This window comes from Penaeus japonicus, unplaced genomic scaffold, assembly GCF_977035675.1.
Source record: "Penaeus japonicus unplaced genomic scaffold, GWHDUDI00000001_assembly GWHDUDI00000023, whole genome shotgun sequence".
NCBI classification, from domain to species: Eukaryota; Metazoa; Arthropoda; class Malacostraca; order Decapoda; family Penaeidae; genus Penaeus; species Penaeus japonicus.
The window spans coordinates 10,582,232-10,609,731 of record NW_028234425.1 but is presented as its reverse complement, the minus strand read 5'-3'; the positions used below and the strand labels follow the sequence as shown (position 1 = coordinate 10,609,731).

The 27,500-nt window shown below is 45.2% G+C and overlaps 1 protein-coding gene across 2 annotated transcripts in view; it reads left to right on the top strand.

Moving 5' to 3' along the window:
• LPCAT (lysophosphatidylcholine acyltransferase) overlaps positions 1-27,500 on the top strand; it is a 74,455-nt gene that overhangs the window by 6,239 nt on the left and 40,716 nt on the right. For both annotated transcript variants that reach the window (XM_043014288.2, XM_043014289.2), the window contains exon 2: positions 8,299-8,444. In XM_043014288.2, coding sequence (XP_042870222.1) covers positions 8,299-8,444 — 146 coding nt within the window. The remainder of the gene's footprint in view (positions 1-8,298; positions 8,445-27,500) is intronic.

Below are 27,500 nucleotides of genomic sequence, written 5' to 3'. Positions count from 1 at the left end.
TCTCCTCCTCTCTCTCTCTCCCTCTCTCCCTCTCTCTCCCTCCCTCTCTCTCTCCCTCTCTCTCTCTCTCTCTCTCTCTCTCCCCCTCTCTTTCTCCCCCTCTCTCTCTTTCTCACTTTCTCTCTCTCCCTCCCTCCCTCCCTCCCCCTCTTTCTCTTTCACTCTGCTCAATATCTCAAACCCCACACGACCTTTCTCAACCTCCAGCAATGGGGCCTTACACGTATTATTAACTCGAACAGGTTTTCTAACCAGCATGAATGTACACTGCTCACGTCAGGAGATTTTCAGGATACCACATCCTGTCAATGAAAAAAAAGCGAGACAATAGGAGCTACATCAACGCCACCCGCTGGTCCCCAGCTGTCGGGGAACACGTGTGGGGTTGTATCGTAGTAAAGAAGCGCATTCGTCAATGTAAGGTGGGATCCTAGTTAAGTCTGGTTGATGGTTATTGTTTTGATTTTTTTGTAGCTTTATATATGTGTGTATATAATATATTTATATAAATATATTTATAGATTATATATATAGAATGATATATTATATATATATGATAATATATATATATAATTTAGGATATATATATCTATATATATGATAATATATTATGAAAATTAAAAAACAAAAATAAAAAAATATATATGATATATATATATATATGATAAATATATAATATATGATATATTTATATAATAATAAGATATGATAGATATATATATATATGATAAATATATATATATATGGAATATGATATATAATTATATGATAAATTTATATATATAAGATATGATATATATATATAATATAATTTAATGATTATATAATATGATAAATATAGCTGATATATAATATATAATATATATATATAATATGATATATGATATATATATATAATATATATATATATATATATATATAACTATATATATATATGATAAATATATATATATATATATATATATATATAAATTATATAGATCGATTGTATATATATATATAATATATAATATATATATATATATATATATATGGTATATGATATGGGTGAGATATTATATATATGGTATATATAGTTATATATATATATATGTATATAATATGTATATGGTTATAAATAGATATATATATATAATATAATAATCAGGTATATATTAATGTATATATAATAGTTTATATATATAGGTATATATATATATGATATAAATATTATATATATATATGATAGATATATATATATATATATATATATTATATATATATTTGTTATATATATTTATGTATAGATATATATAATTATGATATTATTTTATTTATATAATATATGTATAATATAGATATAATGAATGATATATGTATATATACTATATGATATATATATGTTATATATAAATATATAATATATATATTATATATAGATATATGATATATATATGTATATAAATATATAATATATATATATATATATAAATATATATATAAATTTATATAGTTGGAGGTTATATAGTGAATAGTAATGTTATATATGTTTATAAAAGATATTATATGTATATATAAATGAAGATATATGATATATATATATAATATGTATAATATAATGTATTATATATATGTATATATGATATAAATATATATGTAAGTATATATAATATGATATATATATCTATATATAAGTAATATATATATATATATATATATATAAATATATGATTTATATATGTAAATATAAATATATATATATAGTGATACAGATGAGGGGGGCGAGATGATAAGTATAGTGATATCTAAGTATAAAAAATATATGATATATAATATATATATATAATAAATAACGCAGCGTAAGGAGTGGTGACGGAGAAGGACATGGGGGGGGAGAGTGTGTGGTATCTAGAATATATGGTTATATATATGATATATCGTGTTATTTAATATATATATATATATATATATATATATATATATAAGGTATATATGTGGTAAAATATATGATATATATATGTCTAAATATATATATATATATATATATATATATATGAAATATGAAATATGAATATATAAATATAATATGATTTTAATATATAATATATAAATATATATATCTATATATATAATATATATTAGTTACAAGCATCCATACATACATATATGCATACTCACCGCCACAATTCACCACACACGCATACCCCGCGACCCGCACATGTGTGTGTTACATACTCTCAGGGTAATCTCTAAAACTGAGGTTTCGAGGGTAGAAGTATCAGTGGTTTGCCAGTGTGAATTGCTTACATTCCGTTATTTTTAGATTATCAACTCATATTGTGTTGCGTGTGTCTGTTCTTCCGCGTGCGTGAAGGATTTTCAAGAATGGGAAGAAGAGATATTTATTATGTGCATCATTTTCGAGGGGGATGGTGGGATGGCGCAGAGGAGGGCGTGAACGAGATAAGAAATTGCCGAAGGAAGAAGAGCACCGGGCGAAGGTCTAAAAACATCAGAGTCACACGGGCACGCGCACAATTCACGCTTACACACGTACATTACACGTAAATACACGTACATACACGCACACATACCACACATACGCACTACGCACACGCACACGCACACGCGACACGCACACCGGGGGGGGGTGAGGCCGCGACACACACACACACACGTCGCGAACACACAAAACACAACACACACACACACACACAGATTGCGGCGAAGCTCCACCCGACCCCAGGAGAAAGGCATGCGCGCGGCCCCGGGTCTTTTCGAAGCGGTGCTTTTGTAAGGTACGCGACGTTTTCTATGCCTACGTGGAAGCGCGTCTTATTGACATGCTGGGAATTCTTAAGACACGGAAGGGCGAGAGGAAAGAAGTATGGAGCCGTCGGCCGTATGCCCTTAGACTTCGACTGGCGCTTACGTACTAACGTCAGATTCCGTCAGAATATCTATATAGACAATTTTTGGTAACTTTCGGGGGGGTGTAAATTGCGATTTATGGTCGTTGCGGTCATTTTGATTATCATTGTCCGTCGATGTTATTTTCATTTCTTGCCATAGGTGCGTTTCCTGTAAAAATAGGAGACCCCTTATGATTTAGAGATTTTTGTTTTTTACAACAGCCAACACGTCGAGAATATCTGTACGCAATAAATTGTTTTGAAGCTTGATAAAGTGTTTTTGTTAAGGGGCCGAATGCAAGAAATAGTGGTTTTGTATTAAATACCGCAAATTCTTTGCCTGCTTAAGAATAAAGTAGAATGGATGATTCCTCTCTTCGTCCACAGCTCGATTATTGATGAGACGTGTAATTATTGCTTTTTTGCGCAGTTCCTTTGAGGACGTGTTGAATGCTAAGGTAAAGAGGTGTTTGCATGCGGTTTCTGGATCTGAAGGAGAGGAAGAGAGAGAGAGAGAGAGAGAGAGAAGAGAGAGAGAGAAAGAGAGAGAGAGAGAGAGAGGGGGGGGTGGGGGGGGGGAGGGGGAGGAGAGAAAGAAAGAAAGAGAGACGGTGACAGACAGTGAGAGAGAGAGAGAGAGAGAGAGAGAGAGAGAGAGAGGGAGGGAGGGAGGGAGGGAGGGAGGGAGGGAGGGAGGGAGAAAGAAAGAAAGAGAGACGGTGACAGACAGTGAGAGAGAGAGAGAGAGAGAGAGGGAGAGGGAGGGAGGGAGAAAGTAAGAAAGAAAGAAAGAAAGAGAGACGGAGACAGACAGTGAGAGAGAGAGAGAGAGAGAGAGAGAGACGTGCATTTAGTGCAACGCTCCCGTTATAATCAAGGAACGACGAAGGGTTAGGGTTAGGGAAGGGGAAGGACAAAAGGTGAGCTAGTATCACTAATACTAATACCCCCACACCCCCCCCCCCCCCATTTTCAGCCTCACTTAGCTGTGTGAATTCAAGCAGATTTGTGGCCAAGTCTAGTTCAGAGTTACCCGCTGATTAGCCGATCCCTCTCTCTATATGCGTTTGAATTTTAAGTACACCTTTTCTAATGGGGCCGGGAGGGAGGTTGGGTGCATTAGGGCAGGACCTGGGACTGTGATTATGAGGGAATCGCCTCGCCCTCAATTCCTGGTCTACTTTCGTGATGCGTTGCCCTCGAGTATGACGCATGATTTCTTTTTTTTCATGTTTTGTTCTATTCTTATGTCTGAGTCCTGTGTCGTTTTAAGTTTTTCCGTTTTTCGTCTCATTCTCTACGTTTCCATCCATCCCGCCTTTTCTCTCTCTCTCTCTCTCACTCTCTTCTCTTCTCCGTCGTACCTCTCTCTCTCTCTAGTCTCTCCTCACTTCTCTCTCTCTCTCTCTCCCTCCTCTCTCTCCCCTCCCTCCCTCCCTCCCTCTTCCCCTCTCTCTCTCTCTCTCTCTTCTCCTCTCTCTCTCTCTCCCCTCTCTCTCCTCTCTCTCTCTCTCTCTCATCTCGTCTCTCTCCTCTCTCTCTCTCTCTCTCTCACATCTCTTTTTTCCTCACTCTCTTTCTTCACTCTCATTCTCAGCTCTCTCTCTCTCTCTCTCTCACTCTCTCGTCTCTCCTCACGATCTCTGTCTCTCTCTTTCTCTCTCTCTCTCTCTCTCTCTCTCTCTCTCTCTCTCTCTCTCTCTCACTCTTTCTCTCTCTCTCATTCTCTCGCTCGCTCTCTCAGTCTCTCTCTTACATATATATATATTACGTGCGTGTGTTTGTGTTTGTTTTATATCGTTAATGACTTGAGTTATCAAATTAGGAGAGCCCTATCGTACATCCCTTCATCCAGTTTGACTATGATAATGCCCTGTGTGTGTGTGTGTGTGTGTGTGTGTGTGTGTCGGTATAAGTTCAGCCAGCTTGGGTAAATGTTTTGCTATCATTCAGTTTCTCTCTCTCCTTTTTTCTCTCTCTTTCTCTCCTTTTCTCTCTCTTTCTCCCCATCCCCTTCCTTCCCTCCCTCCCTCCTTCCTTCCCTCCCTGCCTCCCTCCTTCCTTCCTTCCTTCCCTCCTTCCCTCCTTCCCTTTCTCTCTCTCTCTCTCTCTCTCTCTCTCTCTCTCTCTCTCTCTCTCTCTCTCTCTCTCTCTCTCTCTCTCTCTCTCTCTCTCTCTTCCACTCTCTGCAATAAGTGCGAAATGTAAGGGGATGAACGAAAGAGAGTGAGTCCCAGCAACACTTACAACATGCGGCCAGTGACGAAAAATGCTGGTGTGTTTTCTTGACTTCATTTGGTGGCAGGACTTGATGACAGTGTGGTAGCGCCGGATGATATGTCGAGAGAAGATTGAACGACATCCTTTGCCGGCGGTGACGAGAGGTCTAAGCTGTCGGAAGCTTAGGTGTGCTCTGCTTGAAGCTCTCGACTAACGAGACAAACAAGTGCATTGTCGCTAAGAAACAGGTCAAATTATTTTCACAGTAAAAAACGCCCAGAAGAGTGATGTAAATAGGCCTAGAGTATAGACAGTTGATGGTGTCTTAGGAATGCTTCGAATGTATCTGCTCGAAGGGAAATATTTGAGGAAATGGTACTTTCTTGAGCGAAGTCGACATGATGAATCGGTAGCACTATACCGCAAAGTTCACCTGTGTCGGGGAGTTAAGACACGCGTTGTCTTTTAGTCTGTCTGTCTGTCGTTTTCCCTCCCTTTGTTTCCTCATGCCCCCTCCCCTCTTTTTTTTCTCTCTCACTTTCTCTCTCTCTCTCTATCACTCTCTCTCTCTCATTCTCTCTCTCTCTCTCTCCCTCCTTCCCTCCATCTCCTTCCCTCCCTCCATCTCCTCCCCTCCCTCTCCCTCTCTCTCTCCCTCCCTCCCTCTCTCTCCCTCTCTCTCCCTCCCTCCCTCCCTCTCTCCCCCTCTCTCTCACTCTCTCTCCCCCTCTCTCTCACTCTCTCTCACTCTCACTCTCTCACTCTCTCACTCTTCCGCTGTCACTGTCTCATGGCAATTTAAATTTGATACTTATGGCATCATGGCCGGGCGAGGAACTCGATTTTATTATCACTTGGAAGTTAATTGATATATTTGTCAAATTGGTTCGTTATTAGTAATCTTTGCCGCTTTTATTTCGTTCTTCAATAGAATATAGATATATTGTTTCATTCGTTACAGAAATATAGATCAGTTTATACACGTGTGGGTGTGTGTGGGTGTATATATATATATATATATATATATATATATATATATATACATATATATATATATATATGTATATATATAGATATAATATTATAATATATATAAACTATTTCTATTATATATATATATTATAAATAATATTATAATATATATATATTATATATATATAAATATATGTATATGTTATGTAGTATAAGGTATATATGTATATATATGAATTCTATTATTATGTAGTATAAAAGTATGTATGTATGTATATATATATATTAATATATAAATATATATATACATATATGTATATATATGTGTTATATATGTTATTGATATTGATATATGTATTTATTTTATAATATGAATATATAAATATATCACACACATATATATATATATATATAGAATATATATATAATATATATATATATATTATATACAATACAAACATATACATATATACATGTGTGTATATATATATATATATATATATATATATATATATATATATAAAGTATGTATATGTACATATACATATATATTTCTTTATTTAATTATTTATTTATATATATATATGATTATACATATATATATATATTTATATATATATATATATCTATATATATATATGTATGTATGTATATATATATATAAATATGTATATATGTATGTATATATATATATATATTTATATAATATATATTCAGTTGTGCACATTATTCCTATGCCTAATACATAGGCGCGGCTGATCGCAATGCCGGTGCCCCCCCCCCCCCACCCCACCCCCCGGGCCCCGCCCTGTACTTCTCGTGGCTAATTAAACTTCATTGAGAACCCATCAGCGTAACGGAAATGGACGCGTCCAGATTGATTGGCTGGCCGTGTGATGGAAATTGGTTGTTGCGCTGATTGTTGCATTAAACATTCCCCTAATGGGACCCCCCCCCCCCCGAGATCGTGTGGTGAGTTGAAGGATTGAGTGAGGCATGCCGTGTCGTGCATTCGTCTGCAAGGAAGCAAGGAAGCAAGCATGGGGGGGACGAGGATTATCGACGAGGTTTTCCTTGTAATAGCGTGACGCTGTCGTGGCACCTTTTGGGAAGGAGGGGTAGGGGGAAGGAGGAGGGGGAGGAAGGAAGAGGAAGAAGGGGAGGGGGGGTGTAGATGGATAGGTGAATGAACGAGAGAAGAAGGACTAAGGTCGAGGGGAGGTCGTTCCTTTTTTTGGTGGTGATGGTGGGGGGGGGGGGGTTCTTTGTGGATTTTGGTGCCATGTCGTCTTTCTATTTCTTCTGATACTATTTCCCGCCTCTCTCTCTCTCTCTCTCTCTCTTTCTCTCTCTCTCTCTCTCTCTCTCTCTCTCTCTCTCTCTCTCTCTCTCTCTCTCTCTCTCTCTCTCTCTCTCTCTCTCTCTCTCTCTCTCTTTCTCTCTCTCTCTCTCTCTCTTTCACTCTCTCTCTCGTTGGGGTGAGGATAACCTATGTTACCTCATCTTTTTGAGATGTATGTAATCACTTGTCTCAATAAACTCGTCAAAAGTCTCTCTCCCTCTCCCTCTCCCTCTTCTTCTCCTTCCCTTTTCTCCCTCTCTCTTTTTCCTCCTGTCTGTCTGTTTGTCTGTCAATAGATCTCTCCTTGTTTTACATTTCCCGCTTCATTCTTCCCTCCTCCCCTTTTTTTCTTCCACTCCCCACCCATCTACATTTCCCCGAGGTCTAACACTGCTAATTGCTGCCTCGCCTGACAGTCGTGATGATGACTGCCTGTCCGTCTGTCCGTCAGGTGTACGTGCATGACGCAAGCCTAATGTTAGGATCATGCACGCCCTTTTGTGAAACGACGTCTGTCATGCACTCTGTCTTCTCCCCTTTGTGGAATCAGTCAGAATGTTGTGGACTCCTTTTGATGCATGACCTCAGGTTTAAGTTAACAACTAACAAAACTATTCAAATCTGTGTTGTGCAACCTCGATCTTAATAAACAACAGAGCTATTCAAAATATTCTTGTGCTGACTCAATTGGATATACAATCATTCAAACCATTCTTGTACGCACTCAGTATCATGCATAACGATAGCCCTAAGTCAGTAAACAACAACATAACCATTCGGACCAATCATACATGGACTCAATTACATACACATCCATAGGCCTATGCTCCTAATCAAACAAACCCCTCTAAGTCCCCGCGTCTCCCTCCACAGCTGGTGCTCATGTCCATCTTCGTGGTTCCCGTCCGCGTGGTGGGGATCATGATCACTCTCCTGGTGGCGTACATCTTGGCCTCCGCCGGGCTGTGGGGTCTGTCCCGGGATCAGCTGGCCGCCCGCCCGCTTAGTGGATGGCGTCGGTAAGTGTCCGTCTTCGTTGTCGTTTGATTTTGTTGTATTTTATTGTATTTTTATGGTGTATATATATATATTTCTTTTTTTTTTCTTTTTTTTCTTCTATTATTGGTTTGCGTCCGTTGTACCGTTTGTGGCTGAGGTCGAGGAATAGAGAGGCTGTGGATGCCTCTGGGACACTCTTTTGTTAGCGTAGTTTATTGTTTTTTTTTTTTGTTTTTTGTTTTTTTACAATTTTGTTATATTGTTTAAACTTTTATTTGTCATGAAGCTGATGTTTTTCGTTTCATTATATTTTTGTATTTGATAAAAAAGCACATCAAATACCACCATAATGTAGAATAAAATGAGTGTCTAGAAAAAATAACGTCTATTTTATTGTATTTGATTTTGTAGATGACACTTTACAAAGAGCCACTTTGAGTAACGGTCACGGCGCTGTCGAAAAGATGATGAATGAAAGTTTGCTTATGAATCACGAGGAGAATGCTTGCGTACACACACGAAATGGAGTTGAATGGAGTTTGAAGAGACCTTTGTGTTATTGCCAATAGACTGGTAACCTTCTTTCACTTCTCGTCAAGTGCACAGTACCCAGCTTGTGGGCGGCCTGGTATGAAGGTAGCGGTGATCTCATCATCTCTGCAGCTCTGGCACTGTTCACTGCTTTTTTTCGCTCTCGCTACATTCACTAATTGTTTCTGGAATTGTCGTCGGAATCATAGGCATCGACTGCGTTATCGAAAGTCGTATCTTGGATCGCGTGTGATAGGAGTAGTATGTTTGTTTGTTTGTTTTGTCTTGTCATATAACGGTATGTTGGGATGATAACTTATCACACGGAAGCAGTTTTGTAAGCGCGAGGAGCAGGAGACAACGAACCGCCGCGGAGGACAAGGCTGAGGTGGCCGGCCAGCGAATGCCGCGGCGTCTACGTCATCGTCGCAGCGGTATCCACGCGGCGCTGGCTTTCCGTCTTTACCTCATGCGCACCTGGGGAAATTAGGGGTCGACGGAGAGTGACGCCCTCCCCCGCACTCGCTAGTACTCGCTACGAGCCAGTGGAATTGCGAGCTCGTTCCGACCGCGTGGCCAGTCGTCTCGAGCCTTCCACACGACGAGGAAGGCGAGCGACTTGGCCGTGCTGATTCCTCCTCCTCCGCCGCCGACCGTGCCACACTCAGCGACTTGACCCGCGGCTGCTCACCCATGCGCTGCGCATGGCTGGGAGACCCGGCAGTAGTCTTGGCCGCACCGCTTGCAACCTCCGCCCCCCCCCCCCGGAGCTCGTTAGGGGACTGGGTTTCCGATTGGGTGGGATTGCATTCCGGTCGGGCGAAAGGGGCGGCTTGAAGGGTCTCCTGTCTCTGCCCCCATTGACAGAGACTTGACCTTTGACCTTTGACCGAGCCTTAGCTTTTCTTCCTTCTTTCCTTCTCCCCCTTTTTTCCCCTATTTTCCTCCTCCCCCCCTCCCTCCTCTATCTGTTTCCTTCCACCACTCCATATCCCTCCTTCCCTCCTCCATCTTCTTCCTTCCCTCATCCATCTTCCTCCTTCCCTCTTTCACCTTCCTTCTTCTCTTCCTCTCCCTTTCTCTCCCTTTTCCCCCCTTCTCTTCGCTTCTCCACTCTTCCTCACATCTCCCCCCCTCTTTCCTCCCTCCCTTTTCCCCCATCCTTCTTTCCCCCGACCCTCCCTCCCCCAACCCCACCCCCTTCCACCCATCTAGATTTTTCTGACAATATAAGCCACGATCTATGCCTTGACATAGCTTCCCTGTTATAAGATTCCAGACACGGCCTCATTCTCGGGCTCCCTCCCTCCCTCCCTCCCCGCCGGACCTACCCCCCCCCCCCTCCTCTACCATATACCCCATTTCTCCTATCCTACCCCCTCCCCTCCCCTCCCCTACCCTACCCTACCCCAAATACCCCATCCTCCTTTCTCCCTAATCCTCCACCTTGCCCCTACCTACCCCCACACCCCGCCGAACCTCCTCCTCCTCCCCCCCCCCCCCCCCCCCTCGTATCGACAGTCTGCCGGCGCATCGTCATGGGTATTCATGGGAAAAGTTTTCGAGCCAAGAATGCAATTTTCGGAGTAATTACCTCTGCAGCGCTACGAATCAAAAAAGAAAAAGGAAAGAAAAAAACGCGAAGCGGGCGCAAGCAGTGGGTTCTCTCTCTTTCTCTCTTTCTCTCTTTCTCTTTCTCTTTCTCTTTCTCTCCTCGTCCTCTTTACAACTTTCTCTGCTCTCTCTCTCCTCTCTCCTCTTCCTTCTCTCCTCAGTCTAAATCCTTCTCTCTATCTCTAAAGTTACTTCCTTCTCTCTCCGTCTCTCATCACTCTCTCCTCCAATCTCTCTCTCTCTCTCTACTACTTCCTCTTATCCTCTCTTCATCCTCATCGTCATCTCTCATCTCATCTCTCTCTCCCTCTCTCCTCAATCTCTCTACTCTCTCGCACTCTCTCCCTCTTCTCCTACACCTCCGTCCACTCTCTCAACTCTCTCACACACTCTCCTCTTTACTCACCTCCGTCTCATCTTTCCTCCTCACTGCTCTCTCTCTCTTTCCTCATCATCTCTCATCTCACTTCTCTCATCTCTCTTTCCTCTCCCCCTTCTCCCCTCATCCCCTCTCCCCCTCTCGTCCTCTCTCTCTCTTCCCCCCCTCTCTTCCTCTCTCTTTCTCCCTCTTTTTTTTCTCTCCCTCTCCCTCTCCTCCCTCTCCCCCCTCCCCTCTCCCCCCCCCCCCCCCCACTCTTCTCTCTCTCTCTCTCTCCTCTCCCCCTCTCTCTCCCCTCTCTCTCTTCTCTCTCCTCCTCTCTATCGACACTCTACTCCTCATCCCTCTCCTTCTCTCTCCTCTCTCTCTCCCTCCCCGCCTTTCCCCCTCCCCCCCCCCCCTCTCTCTCTCTCCTCTTCACCTCTCACCTCTCATATCTCCTATCTCCATCTCTCTTCTCATCTCCTCTCCAACTCTCTCCGGCACTCTCTCTCTCTCTCTCTCTCTCTCTCTCTCTCTCTCTCTCTCTCTCTCTCTCTAACTCTCACTCTCTCTCTCTCTCCCCTCCTCTCTCTCTCTCTCTTTCCACCTTACATGCCCTCATCCTCCTTCTCACCTCTCTTATCTCTCCCATCTCTCGCCCTCACCTCTCTCCCTCTCTTCTCTCCATCCCTCATCGCTCGTCTCTCTCTCTCTCTCTCTCTTCTCTTCTCCCTCTTCCCTCACTCATTCCCCCCATCTTTTTCCCCCCCCCTTTTGCACCCCCTTCTCTCTCTCCTCGCTCTCCTTCCTCTACACTCATCTCCTCTCGCATCTCTCTCTCTTACTCTCTCATCCTCTCTTTCCCCCTTTTCCTCCCTCTCATTTCTCTCCTCTCTCTCTCTTTCTTTTTCGCTCCTCCCCCTTCTTTCCTTTTTCCCCCCTACCCTACCTCTCTCTCTCTCTCTCTTCTCTCGCATCTCTCCTCTCTGTTCCCCCCTCCCCCCCCCCCTCTCTCTCTCTCTCATCTTTTCTTCTCTCTCTCATCTTCACTCATCATCGCTCATCTCTTCACTCTCTCTCTTCTCCTCTCTCTCTCTCTCTCTCCTCTCTCTTTCCCTCTCGCTTCTCTTCTCTTTCTCTCTCTCTCTCTCTCACTCCTACCTCTCTCTTCTCTCTCACTCCTCTCTCTCTCTCTCTTTCCCTCTTTCCTCCCCCCCCCCCCCTTCTCTCTCTCTCTCTCTCTCTCTCTCTCTCTCTCTCTCTCTCTCTCTCTCTCTCTCTCTCTCTCTCTCTCTCTCTCTAACCCCCACCTTTCCTCCTCCCTTTTATTTAGGCTCGTTACATGGGCTGATTTTGCTAGGAATCGCACTTCCGCTGTCTGGGTGTGTGGGTGATATGTTGAATGTCTGTCCGATGTTATGCCGATGTCTATTTGTATGTGCGTGTGCGTATACATAATGAATATTCAGCATACAGATACAACATACATGCGTACATGCACTCACACACGCATGCACACGCATCCATCAGCAACCTTCCCGAGGTATCGATTGATAAGAAAAAGATTCGACTGCCGAGGAAATTGGGAGAGAAAAGGCCTGGAGTGCGTGCGGCGCTGGCCAGTCGCGGGCCTAGTTTGCGCTCCATTGATTGACGCGGCGCAAGCAGGCAGGCAGGCAGGCAGGCAGGCAGGCAAGCAAGCAAAGCAAACAGATAGGCAAGTGAACAGGCATGCATATAGGCAGGCAGGCAAATAGGTATGAAGGTAGGCAAACAGGCATGCAGGTAGGCAGGCAATCAGGCAGGCAGGCAAACAGGCATGCAGATAGGCAGGCAAACAGGCATGCAGATAGGCAGGCAAACAGGCATGCAGATAGGCAGGCAAACAGGCATGCTAATAGGCAGGCAAACAGGCATGCTAATAGGCAGGCAAACAAGCATGTAGATAGGCGGCAGCCAGGTATGAAGGCAGATAGGAAGGGAGAGGGGGAGATAGAAATGCCAGGCAGACAGACAGCCAGACAAACGGACAGGTAGAGAAGGTGATTAATATGTAGATAGACGGGTAGGGAGGGCGGCAGGCTGGCTGGCAAGGAGGTAGATAAACAGGGTAGGTAAACAGGCAGGGAGGGAGAACTGTAGGTCGGATCGCAAGCACTCCGAAGCAGTGTAAGGCAGGCAGGGACCCCCCCCCCCCCTCCTGAGGCCGTTCGCTCACTCCGACAACCCTTCTGCATTGTGGTGTTGCTGTGAATCGAGTCCTATGCTGATGCAGTGCCTCTTCGTTCGTGCCTCGAGGGACCGGGGGGGGGGTAGTGCTAGGAGAGATAGACGCGCGGGCACATGCGCTGGGAAAACACGCACGTGGACACGGGCATATACACGCATGCACACACATACGTAGAGAAGTATATACACACAAGAACATACACACAGGCGCGCGCACACAAGCATACTAACACAAGCACACACGCAAACACACACACAGGCACACACACACAAGCACACTCACACACACAAGTACACACACACACAAGTACACACACACACAGCAATTACAACACACACAACAATACACACCACATAACACAGAAGCATACACACATACACAAGTCACACACATACAGAAGTACACACACACGCGCACACAACACACACACACACACACAATCCAACACAACACACACACACACACACACACACACACCAACACAGCACACACAACACACACACACATCACACACACACACACATAAAAAATATATATATATATATAAAATATATTACATATATATATATATCTATACATAAATATATATATATATATATATATAATATATATATATATATATACACATATACATATACATATACATATACATATACATATACATATACATATACATATATAAGCAAACACATGCACACACGCACACGCACCCTTATAAAACAACCATGCCATTAATTCAGGTAGGGAGACACGTCAGCAGTTTAGCAGCAGTCCCCTCCCCACCCCCCTCACCCTCTCTTGGGAAAAGTGGAGTGGGAAGGCGAAGGGGAAGGGGAAGGGGGAGGGGGAGGGGGTGGGGATTGCGTTTATCATTTTATAGGCAATAGTCTTATCAGCTAGAGGGTGCCGCAGCCTGATAAGCTTGAAGGAGACCACTTGTTTCAGTCATCTTTTGTCACACGGCGGAGAGTGGAAGATTAAAGTGGGGATAAAAAAAAGACCCACACACACGCAAAAATAATGAATAGATTAAAGAAAAAAGCCCATGCGTGTTAGCTATGTTTTGCGATAAGTAGAAAAGAAAGAAGGAAACAAAAAGCATACACTAGAGAAAAAAGCCGCACGTGATACATATGCTTAGTAATCTAAGTAAAAAAGCAAAAAAAAAGAAAAAAAATACGAAGAAAAGCCCAAGTGAAAAAATAAATATGCTTGAGAAAAAATGATTTTTAAAATAGAATTAAAAGATGGGTTTTTGGTTATTTATTTTTTTTTTTCATTTCATATTTTTGGGGCATTAAACGCTTCCTCTTTTAAACCCTGCTAGTTATATTATTGCCTCTCTATACGAACCTCCCTCGCGCGTTCCAGCCCGTAAACCCTCGAGGAATTGCTATCCAAGGGGGGTGAGAAGGGGTGGGGGTATGGAGTGGGGGTCTTACATCCAGACAGCCACATAGGCATTTTTTCCCATCTTCCCCCATTCCCCCAGTTTTTTTATTTATTCATTTTTGTTCCCCTTGTTCCCTTTTCCCCTTTTCGCTCTTCCTCCCCCCCCCCTCCTTTTCTCTTCCCCTCATACAAAGACAGGCGCATGACCACCACCACACCTCTTCCTCTTTGCCATGTCAACCGTGCCCCCCCCCCCCCCTCTTCCCTCACCTTTCCTTCGTCTCCCCTCCCTCGCCTCTTACCCTCCCCCCCCCCATCGCGGGCGCAGTCCATTTAATCGCAATCCAAAACCCAGTTATTTCCGAAATTTCCCGGGCATTGTCCGCCCCGTCCCCCCTCCTCTCTTCCTCCTCTCCTCTCTCTCCTTCTCCTCCCTCTTCTCCCCCTCCCTCCTCTCCTCTCTCTCCTCCCTCTCCTCTCTCTCCTCTCTCTCTCTCCTCTTTTTCTCCCCTTTTTTCCCTCTCTCTCCTCCAACCTTTTTCTCTCTCTCCTCCTCTCCTCTCTCCTCCCTCTCTCTCCCTCTCTTTCTTCACTATCTCTCATTTCTTTCTTTCCCTTCTCTCCTCTCTCCTTTCCCTCTTTTTTCCCCTCTCTCTCTCTCTTCCCTCTCTCTCTCCCCCTCTCTCTTTTCTCTCTCTCTCCATTTTCTCTCACCTCCCCCTCTCTCTTTCCTCTCTCTCTCCTCTCTCTCTCTTCTCTCCCTTCTCTCTTCCCCCTCTCCCCCTCCCCCCCCCCCCCCCCCTCCCCCCCCTCACCCTTCCTTCTCCCCTCTCTCCTACCTTCCCTAGTCCTTCCCTCCCTTTCCCCTCGCTTATTTCTTTTTCCTGCAGGTTTAGTGGGAATCCTCGGGGTTTGACGCTTCCCGTTTCTTTTTTCTTGCTTTCCTTCTTTTGATTCTCAAGCGTGGACTCATGTCAGGTTTTGTTGTCTGTCCCTCTCTCTCTTTGTCCTCTCCTCTCTTTTTTTTTCTCCTCTCTCTCCTCTTCTTTCTCCTTCACTTTTTCCTCCCACCTCCCTTTTTTCTCTCCCTTTTCCCTTTTCTCCATCCTCTCCCCTCTCTCCTCTCGCTCAGGTAAACAGGCAGGGAGGGAGAACTGTAGGTCGGATCGCAAGCACTCCGAAGCAGTGTAAGGCAGGCAGGGATCCCCCCCCCCCCCCTCCCCTTGTTCGGACCAATGAACGAACTGTAAAATGAACTCCTGAGGCCGTTCGCTCACTCCGACAACCCTTCTGCATTGTGGTGTTGCTGTGAATCGAGTCCTATGCTGATGCAGTGCCTCTTCGTTCGTGCCTCGAGGGACCGGGGGGGGGGTAGTGCTAGGAGAGATAGACGCGCGGGCACATGCGCTGGGAAAACACGCACGTGGACACGGGCATATACACGCATGCACACACATACGTAGAGAAGTATATACACACAAGAACATGCACACAGGCGCGCGCACACAAGCACACACACACACAAGCACACACACGCAAACACACACACAGGCACACACACACACAAGCACACTCACACACACAAGTACACACACACACAAGTACACACACACACACAAGTACACACACACACACAAGTACACACACACATACACAAGTACATACACACATACACAAGTACACACACACATACAGAAGTACACACACAAGCGCACACACACACACACACACACACACAATCGCACACACACACACACACACACACACACACACACACACACACACACAGGCTCACCAACAACACACACATATATAAAAATATATATATATTAATATATACATATATAAATATATATATACATATATATATATATATATACATATATATATATATATATATATATATATACATATACATATACATATACATATACATATACATATACATATACATATATAAGCAAACACATGCACACACACACGCACACTTATAAAACTCCCATGCCATGAATTCAGGTAGGGAGACACGTCAGCAGTTTAACAGCAGTCCCCTCCCCACCCCCCTCACCCTCCCTTGGGAAAAGTGGAGTGGGATAGGGAAGGGGAAGGGGAAGGGGGAGGGGGAGGGGGTAGGGATTGCGTTTATCATTTTATAGGCAATAGTCTTATCAGCTAGAGGGTGCCGCAGCCTGATAAGCTTGAAGGAGACCACTTGTTTCAGTCATCTTTTGTCACACGGCGGAGAGTGGAAGATTAAAGTGGTGATAAAAAAAGACCCACACACACGCAAAAATAATGAATAGATTAAAGAAAAAAGCCCATGCGTGTTAGCTATGTTTTGCGATAAGTAGAAAAGAAAGAAGGAAACAAAAAGCATACACTAGAGAAAAAAGCCGCACGTGATACATATGCTTAGTAATCTAAGTAAAAAAGAAAAAAAAAGAAAAAAAGATACGAGAGAAAAAGCCGCAAGTGATAGATAGATATGCTTAGAGAAGTTAATGTATTTTTGAAATAGAATTAGAAAGAGTAGGTTGTGGTTCTATTTATTTTTTTCTTCATTTCATGATTTTTGGGCATTTCCATTCGCTTCCTCTTTGTAAAGCTGGCTAGGTTATATTTAATTGCCTCTCTGATTAACGAACCTCCACGTCGCGCTGGTTCCAGTCCGTAGAACCACTCGAGGAATTGCTAGTCACAGGGGGGTGAGAAGGGGTGGAGGTATGGAGTGGGGGTCTTAGCAAGCCAGACAGCCACATGAGGGCATTTTTTCCCATCTGTCCCTCATTTGCCTCCAGTTTTTTTTATTTATTCACTTTGTTCCCCTTGTTTCTTTTTCCCTTTTCCTTTGCTCCTCCCCCCCCCTCCTTTTCTCTTCCCCTCATACAGAGACAGGCGCATGACCACCACCACACCTCTTCCTCTTTGCCATGTCAACCGTGCCCCCCCCCTCCCTCTTCCCTCACCTTTCCTTCGTCTCCCCTCCCTCGCCTCTTACCCCTTCTCCTCCCCCATCGCGGTCGCAGTCCATTTAATCGCAATCCAACACCCAGTTATTCCGAATTCCTATGTCATTGTCACGCCTCGTCTCTCTCTCTCTCTCTCTCTCTCTCTCTCTCTCTCTCTCTCTCTCTCTCTCTCTCTCTCTCTCTCTCTCTCTCTCTCTCTCTCTCTCTCTCTCTCTCACCCTCACCCCTCTCCTCCCTTCGTCCTCACTCTCTCCGCTCTCCCTCTCTCTCCTCTCTCCTCTCTCCTCTCTCTCTCCTCTCTCCTCTCTCTCTTTCTCTCGTCGGGACCTCTTTCTTCTTTCTCTCTCTCCTCTCTCTCTCTCTCCTCCTTCTCTCCTCTCTCTCTCTCTTCTCCCTCTCTCTCCCTTTCTCTCTCTCTCTCTCTCTCTTACTCTGTCTCTCTCTCTCTCTTTCTCTCTCTCTCTCTCTTCCTCTCTCTCTCTCTCTCTCATTGTCTCTCCTCCGGCACATAGTCCGTGCGACATCTCTCTCTCCTCTTCTCTCTCTCTCTCTCTCTCTCTCTCTCTCTCTCTCTCTCTCTCTCTCTCTCTCTCTCTCTCTCTCTCTCTCTCTCTCTCTCTCTCTCTCTCATTCTCTCTCTCTCTTTCTCATTCTCTCTCTCTCCCTCTCCCCCTCCCCCTCCCATCCTCCCATCCTCCCATCCTCCCATCCTCCCCTTCACCCTTCTCTTCTCTCCCTCTCTCCTACCTTCCCTTAGTCCTTCTCCTTCCCTTTCCCCTCGCGTTATTTCGTTATTCCGTGCAGGTGTGAGGATGTGGGTAATCCTTCGGGGTTTGACGCTCTCTGTTTCTTTCTTTCTTGCTTGCCTGCTGTCTCTTGATTCTCATAGCAGTGGGACTCATGTCAGGTCTTTGTCTGTCTGTCCTCTCTCTCTCTTTGTCTCTCTCTGTCTCTTTCTTTTTTTTTCTCTCTCTTTCTCTCTCTCTGTCTTTGTCTCTCTTTCTCTTTCTTTCTCGCCACCTCCCTTTCTCTCTCTCTCTCTCTCTCTCTCTCTCTCTCTCTCTCTCTCTCTCTCTCTCTCTCTCTCTCTCTCTCTCTTACCCCCCACTCTCTCTCCTCTCTCTCTCTCTCTCTCTCTCTCTCCTCTCTCTCTTCCCCCCTCTCTCTCCCTCTCTCCCTCTCTCCCTCTCTCCCTCTCTCCCTCTCTCCCTCTCTCCCTCTCTCCGTCCATCCCTCTGTCTCCCCCCCTCTCTCTCTCTCTCTCTCTCTCTCTCTCTCTCTCTCTCTCTCTCTCTCTCTCTCTCTCTCTCTCTCTCTCTCTCTCTCTCTCTCTCTCTCTCTCTCTCTCTCCCTCTCTCCCTCTCTCCCTCTCCCTCTCCCTCTCCCTCCTCTCCCCCTCTCCCTCCCTCCCTCCCTCCCTCCCTCCCTCCCTCTGTCTCCCTCTCTCCCTCTCTCCAAGGCAGTAGGAGATCTTATTACAGCCTTGATCTCTCTGCTTTGTGTAAGGCTTCGGGTCCTCATTAAACGTTTCCCTCGGGAGTCTGAAACAGCTAGATTGTTTACATCTGCATTATCTGCGGTCTTGTGTCTGGCCTTTCATCGCAAAGGTGTGATCTGGTAATGATTTTTGAAATACGAAATCAGATATTTACTTATAACATAATGGAACAAATTCTCAAAGGTTGTGCATGACCCTCCCTCAAGTGAGAGAGGTCAAGAATAAGAACACTCGAGAGGTGTTCGGGCATCATGCAGTAGATCTCCTTTTACGTCAATATCATCACGGTTGCGGCGGGTTGAAAGTCGCAGTGCTGTCGGGAGAGGAAGTGATACATCCATACTTTCCTCACCCGCGAGGCGACGTGTTTGATGCACGTAGATCACGTGTGATAACAACATTGAGTAATAGGTTTTGACGCTCGTCTGATTAAGGCTGGCTGTGAGGTGTGTGTGTGTGTGTGTGTGTCTGTTCTGAGCTTTCATTGCAACAGTTCTGGGGTGGAGGAACATAACTCCTGGCTCGTCTTAATTAATTCTTCCCGTCTAATTACTTTTTCTCTTTGCATCTGCTTGCGTTCGCTTGGCCATTCCGGTTTATTTTGTCTTTGTGCGGTCCGTGGGGTCTCTCGGGTATCGATGTGTTAAATGCAAGGTGATACTGATTCACTAAGATATGCAATGTGTTTTTTTTTTTATGTATCGGGTCTTGTAAATCAGGCAGAAGCGCCCTCTAGTCTCAGGCCTTTTAAAGAGTAAATTGGTTCGACGCATGCAAGCCTTCTTATGTCACAAATACGGTCAGTGCGGTGACCTTTGTGACCCATCTCCGTACTGCAGGGACCGTCCAGCGACCCATCTTACTTGGAAATGTTTCCGTTGGTCCCGACCCTACCTATACTACGGCATCGAAATGACCCCTACCCTTCCTCCGAGGGGCAACGACGACCAACACCTTTCTATCCCGCATTGTGAAACTACCGTCGGAGCTCAAATCTTTCGCATAACCAGGCACCCGTAGAGACCGAGTCTTTTGCATTACCAGGCACCCGTCGAGGTCAAGTGTATGGCAACTCCAGGCACTGCCGAGGTCGAGTCTGTGTGGCACCATGGCTCGTGAATGAATGGAATCTGGCCCGACGGGTTCCTCCTCACCTACCGCAGTGGACGACCGGCTTTCTGCTGCTGTAGCTGCGGGAGCTTATTGATCATGTAGTCGTGACCGGGACGCAAGGTTATTGTGGCGACACTTAAGAACTTTTATGGTCATGAGAATCGTAAATGGGGGACATGCATAGGCTTTTATTCGATCATGAGAATCGTAAATGGGGGACATGCATAGGCTTTTATTCGATCATGAGAATCGTAAATGGGGACGTGCATAGGCCTATATTCGTTCGTGAGATTCGTAAAGGTAGTGTGTCCATAAGCCTAGATTCCGCTCATGAGATTCGTAAATATAAGCGTGTACAATCCTATATATAAGCCTATATAGAATCACGGTATAGCAAATCCCGGAAATATACAGGAAAGTGTTTTGAAGAGACAGCTATGCACCCCTCAGAGTGCCAAGCCAAACACGATATCCGACCTCAGAAGACACAGCAAGAACCGTTTGCCCGCACCTACGTTTGTATGTCTGTCAGTCAACGTCTGTGTGTATGTCTGTTTGTCTGTTTGTCTGTCTGGCTGTCTGGCTGTCTGGCTGTCTGGCTGTCTGGCAATGCGCGCCCGTCCAGCCAGCCATGCACACGGACGCAGGAGGAGCGGTTGACCCGGACATTCCTCCAGCCACACACCCTTAACACGAATCGCGTTTATTTGATTCTATCCCTCGCGCTCTGGCTGTGTTTAGGGGGAAACGACGCTATTGCTGGTGGTATGGTCATTGTCATTATCAGTATTATCTTTATTGTCATTATTATTATTATCTTATTGTTTCTGTTGGTGTTATGGTTATTAGGATTATTCTTTTTATTGGTATTGTTGTTAATATTGTTATTATTATTATTGGTATTGTTATTACTGGTATTGTCATTAATATATTGTTTCTGTTGCTATTACTATTGATGATAATGATAACGATATTATTAATATTAGTATTGCTAATATGGGCATTACCATTGATATTGATATTTTTATTATCATTGCAGTAACAATTATCAATACTATTGCTATTACGATTACCATTTACCACTACCACTACTTCCACCACTATTACTATTACTATTACCTCCAGTGTTTAGATGTTTTGCATGTCGGTGATCAAGGGACTGGCGAGGACGGCCACAGGCGATGCCTTATGCTACGATGCCCCTCAAGCAATGTTGCACGTGTTGCAAGATCGACAAGAGGAGGGGGGATGTGGGGGTGAGGGACCGAAGGGGAAAGGGGGATCCTGCAGGCGTTGCAGCACCCCTTCCCCCCACACCCCACACCCTTAATTGACCCTATTTGACACGATATGAGGTTCAACGGCGGCGGATGGGTGGGTGGGTTAGGTGAGGTTTGAGGGCGAGGTGTCAATTGAGGTTCCTGCTTTAACATCGGAGCGGGGGGGGGGGGGGGGCTTTTGTTTACCATGTATGCGTTCGGTGAGGGAGGGAGAGGGAAAGATAGAGAGAGGGAGAGGGAAAGAGAGAGAGAGGAGGAGGGAAAGATAGAGAGAAGGGGAGGGAAAGAGAGAGAAAGGGAGGGAAGGAGAGAGAAAGGGAGGGAAGGAGAGAGAGAGAGAGGGAGAGGGAAAGAGAGAGAGGGAGGGAGGGAGGGGTAGAAAGAGAAGGAGGGAGGACGGGCGAGAGGGAGGGGGGGGGGGGCACGAGAAAGTAAGGGTTTTCCATTCAAATGTGAGATCATCACTTTCCACACCTTCCCTACAGCTATAGGACCAATGGATTAAAGTTAAGAAAGAAGAAGTCATAGAGGATGGAGAAGAGGAGAAGGATGGAGGATGGGAGGAAATGCGGTTTAGGAGAAGAGAAAGGTGCCGGCACTTGACTCGGGATGCAAAGTAAAGCTTGAGAGGATGCTTTCAGGTGAATTTTGAGGAAGGATACATGGAGCGAAGGTGCGGGGCAATTTTAAAAAGTTATGCGCCAAATTCTACTCATGCACACACTCACTATCTCTCCCTCCCTCCCTCCCTCCCTCCCTCCCTCCCTCCCCCCCTCTCTCTCTCTCTCTCTCTCTCTCTCTCTCTCTCTCTCTCTCTCTCTCTCTCTCTCTCTCTCATACTCACATATTACACACACACACACAAACACACACACACACACACACACACACACACACACACACACACACACACACACACACACACACACACACACACACACACACACACACACACACACACACACACAATCCCGCTCAAACAAACCAACCAACAAAGAAATACATCGCAAGGACAGTGGTGGCCAGCTCTGCTAGGGTGTTGAAGGAAGGACGGTCTCCTCGCGGACGTGTTGCAGAGGTTGCATCACAGGCAACTGTCACCCACACACTACCCCGGCCTCGCTCGCTCTGACCGCCACGGTGCTAAGACAACAACAAGGAGACTCTTCACACGAAACGCCGGGGAAAGTTTCGTTCAGAGCCACAGACAGATGGTTGAAGTTGAAAGAAAAGTATTGATTATACTTTGAGGAAGGTTTGAATATCTAGGCTCCGGATAGCGTGGGTTTTGATGACGTTTAGGAAAAAAAAGGACGGAAGTATATTATAAGAGCGAAATTGAATGGCGGAGTAAATGGGGTGGAAGCTGGAAGGAAAAAAAAATATGGGTTACGATTTTGGGAAGGTCCTTTAGGCTTGGGGTTATCGTGGGTGTCCAAAAGAAAAACGTAATAGTGGTATGGAAAAAAAACATGAAAATTAAGGGAGAAGTTGAGAGATAACTATGGAAGGTTTTTATGAACACGTTTTAGGATTACATCATCAAAAGAGAGAAAAAAACAAGCAAAAACGCAGGATGAAAATAAAGCTAAAAAGCGAAACTAAGCGACAGAGCAGACGAGGGCTTAATCTCCGGCGGCGTCACAGAGACAACCTACAACCGCCCCTGTCAGCGCCACCTGTACCCCTCGCGCATACCCTTTGGTCCCGCGCTCTTTCTCCTTCGTCCCTCTCGCCTTTCCCTTCGTGTCCTCTCCCGGTCGGCGCTCGCTCGCTCGCTCGCTCTCTTTGTCTCTCGCTGTCTTTTTCTTTATCTGGTTCTCTCTCTATCTCTATATCCGTCTCCATCTCCCTCTCCCTTCCTTTCTTCCCACATCCCCCTCCACCCTCCTCACATCTTAATCCCCACCCATCCATCCATCCATCCATCCTTCCACCCATCCGCCCTTCCACCCATCCACCCACCCAACTCATCCTTGCATCCATTGCTTGAGTTCCAGTGAATGAATTCTTTTTTATTGAATTCCCGCGTGTTCTTCAAATTCATTATCTGCATTGCGCCACGAAGTCATGTGCAACGTCATTGTCAATTTCGAAGGTCGAAAACGCGCCTCACATTTTACCATGTCCAACGGATTCCCCCCACCCCAATCTGCACTTAAATGTAATTCAGGCGTTTTCTGGGAGATGTGTTGTTTTTGTAATATTATTCTTTGTTTATTTTAACTATATTATTCATATATGTATCTGATTTGCAATTTAGTATGTTCGTACATTTCCCCCTCTATCTGTTGTTTATTTTCAACCGTCTGTTCAACTTGAAGGTCTCATAGTATCGATTGCATACGTTTGATATTATGCAATATTATATATATTGGGAGTGTTGTCTTACATGCTATCATTATGATATATCGGTGTTATTGTATTACTTTTCTGAGAGGAATCCCAATATCGGGAAGCTTGCATAGCTTGAAGATATTGCATTGACATCGGCAATACGAGTCATGAGTTGACTTGGCGAGTGATTGATTTACGTGGAGGACGTGGGAGATAAAAGATAAGAGGTTGTAACAGCAGCTGGGATTTTTTTTTCTTTTCTTTTTTTTTAGTTGCGAGCGATACAGATGTTTTGAAGTGAGTGATATAATTGGTATGAGTTGTGGCTTTATTCCGATCCTTAACGAAATAGCGAAGCAATAAATAAAAGAGAAAGAAAAACAAACATTTACTATATGAATATATAAATGAAAAAAAAAACGATAAATACAACGACTTCTCGAGAGTAAAGAAAAAAAAAACTTCAAAAGTAAAAAACTAGAAGGAAAACAAAGTTGAAAGTCGAACAAGCGAAGAATACACAGCAAAGAGAGATGCAACGGAAGCGACGAGAGGCGAGAGGTAGGTTCAGTCACCTGACTCCTGATGGCGACACCGCGCGGGACAGCTGATCGGGTATTGGTCACGCCACGTTTCGTCACGGTGGCCGCGGGAGGACTAATTGCGTGGTCTATGCATCTTCCCGCTAGTGTGGTCGTTTGTTTGTCTGTCGTCTTTCTCTCTCTATCGATCTATCTCTCTCTCCCTCCCTCTCCCTCTCTCTCTCTCTCTCTCTCTCTCTCTCCCTCCCTCCCTCTCTCTCTCTCTCTCTCTCTCTCTCTCCTCTCTCTCTCTCTCTCTCTCTTTACCCTCTCCCTCCTTCTTTCCTCTCTCTCTCTCTCTCTCTTTACCCTCTCCCTCCTTCTTTCCTCTCTCTCTCTCTCTCTCTTTACCCTCTCCCTCCTTCTTTCCTCTCTCTCTCTCTCTCTCTCTCTCTCCCCTCTCTCTCTCCTCTCTCTCTCTCCCTCTCTCCCTTTTTTTCTCTCTCTCTCTCTCTCCCCTCTCTCTCTCCCCTCTCTCTCTCCCCTCTCTCTCTCTCCTCTCTCTCTCTCTCTCTCTCTCTCTCTCTCTCTCTCTCTCTCTCCTCTCTCTCTCTCTCTCTCCTCTCTCTCTCTCTCTCTCCCTCTCCTCTCTCTCTCCTCTCTCCCTCTCCTCTCTCTCTCTCCCTCACTCTCTCCCTCTCTCTCCTCCCTCGACTCTCTCTCTCTCTCTCTCTCTCTCTCTCTCTCTCTCTCTCTCTCTCTCTCTCTCTCTCTCTCTCTCTCTCTCTCTCTCTCTCTCTCCTGCCTATATTTCTCTCTTACCCGGTTTATCTCCTGCTCCATTAATGTTACTCTTATTCTCACCCCCCCCTCCTCCTCGTTTACTCTCCTCTTACTCTCTCCTCCTTTTAATATCTTTCGCAGCGCCTACTTTAACTCCAGCCTCCTTGTTCTCTGCAGCATTACCCTCCCCCAACTCCATCTCCCCCCTACCCCCAACCTGGTGCAGTGTGACCGGCAAATTGAGGTGCGCATTCTCCAGACTGTTGTTCTCTCTCTATCTCTCTTTCGCTTTCTCTCTCTCTCTCTCTCTCTCTCTCTCTCTCTCTCTCTCTCTCTCTCTCTCTCTCTCTCTCTCTCTCTCTCTCACTTCCTCCGTCCCTCCCTCCCTTCCTCCCTCCCGTCCTCCCTTCCCCCCTCCCTTCCCCCCTCCCTTCCCCCCTTCCTCCCTCCCTCCATCTTCCTCTCATCACCCCCCTCTCTCTCTTTCTCTCTCACTCTCTCTTCCTCCCTCCCTCCCTCCCTCCCTTCAGTCCTTCATCCCTACATCCCTACATCCTTCCCTCCCTCCCTTCCTCTCCTTTCCTCTCTCCTTCTTCCTCTCATCAACCCCCGCCCCTATCTCTCTCTTCCTTCCTCCCTCCCTCCCTCCTTCCCTTCCTCCCTTCCTCCCTTCCTTCCCCCATCCCTCCCTCCCTCCCTCCCTGTCTTTCCTTCTCTCTCCCTCCCCCATCTCCCTTCTCTCTCTTTTTACTTTCTCTCTTTCTCTATTGCTCTTACTCTCTCGAACAAACATCAACAAACAGGCGACAGCTGGAAGCGTGCCAGCCCGAGGTGCAAGTCAGAACAGGAAAAGATGCAGGATAAAGAAGTGGAGGAGGGGAGGGGAAGGAGGAGGAGGAGGAGGAGGAGGAGGAGGAGGAGGAGGAGGAGGAGGAGGAGGAGGAGGAGGAGGAGGAGAAGGGAGGAGGAGAAGGAGAAGAAGAAGGAGGAGGGGGAGAAGGAGGGGGAGGGGTAGAAGGAGGAGGGGGGAGGAGAAGGAGGAGGGGGGAGGAGGAGAGGGAGGGGGGGGGAGAAGGAGGAGGAGGAGGGGGAGTGGGAGGAGGAGGGGAGGAGGGGTGGAAGAAGAAGAAAAAGAAAAAGAATGAAGAGGGGAAGTGGGAGGAGGAAGAAGAGGAGGAGGAGGAGGAGGGGTGGCAGAGGAAGAAAAAAATAAAAGAACGAGGAGGGGAAGTTGGAGGAGGAAGAAGAGGAGGAGGAGGTTTCGAGATGTATATCAGAAACGAAACTCGATATTCAGGTGTGCGAAGACAGAAGAAATTGAATTGTGGGGGAGGGAGAGAGAGAGAGAGAGAGAGAGAGAGAGAGAGAGAGAGAGAGAGAGAGAGAGAGAGAGAGAGAGAGAGAGAGAGAGAGAGAGAGAGAGAGGCGAAAAAAATAGAAAGATATTAGCAAGGCAATCGGCTTTCGTTTATTTGTTTGTCTACCCTTTCGTGTGTGTTTGTGCGTGCGTGCGTGTCCCTAATCGTATTATAAGCATTCAGCTGCGTGGGCAAGTGCCGAAAGGTTTTAGCGGGTTGAAATTAGCATGTGAAGTGGAAAGGGAAAAGTAGAGAGGCGCGCATAATACAAACAAACACCGAGGGAGAGACAGACAGGCAGACAGGCCGAGGGAGGGAGAGAGGGAGAGGGAGAGAGAGAGAAGAGCAATGTAGAGCAAGAAATGGGCTAACTGTGTGATTCTTGCATCGCAGATTTAACCCAGATGAAGATATTGATTTTAATTAGCAAGGCCGTCATCTTCTTCGGTCGCGTGAAAAGAATTCCGCCGGAGGCATTCTTAGCTCAGCTGATGCCACGCGCCGCTTGCTCCTTGAGGAAATGGCCTTTTCAGCCATGGGCCCTTCTGTAGAGCCCTGCGTAGCCGACGGACCGTAGCCCCCCCCCCCCTCTCTCTCTCTCTCTCTCTCTCTCTCTATATATATATATATATATATATATATATATATATATATATATATATATATATATATATATATATATAATGTATATATATATATATACACATATATATATATACATATATATATATATATATATATATATATATATACATATATAAATATAGATATATATACATACATACATATATATACATACATATATATATATATATATATATATATATATATATATATATATATATATATATATATATATATCTCACTGTCTGTCTCCGTCTCTCTTTCTCTGACTCACTCACTCTCTCCCCCCCCCTCTCTCTCTTTCTCCCCCTCTCCCCTTCTCTCTCTCTCTCTCTCTCTCTCTCTCTCTCTCTCTCTCTCTCTCTCTCTCTCTCTCTCTCTCTCTCTCTCTCTCTCTCTTTCTTTCTCTTTCTCTTTCTCTCTCTGCCTGCCTCCCTCCCTCACCCTCTCTCTCTCCCTCCTTCC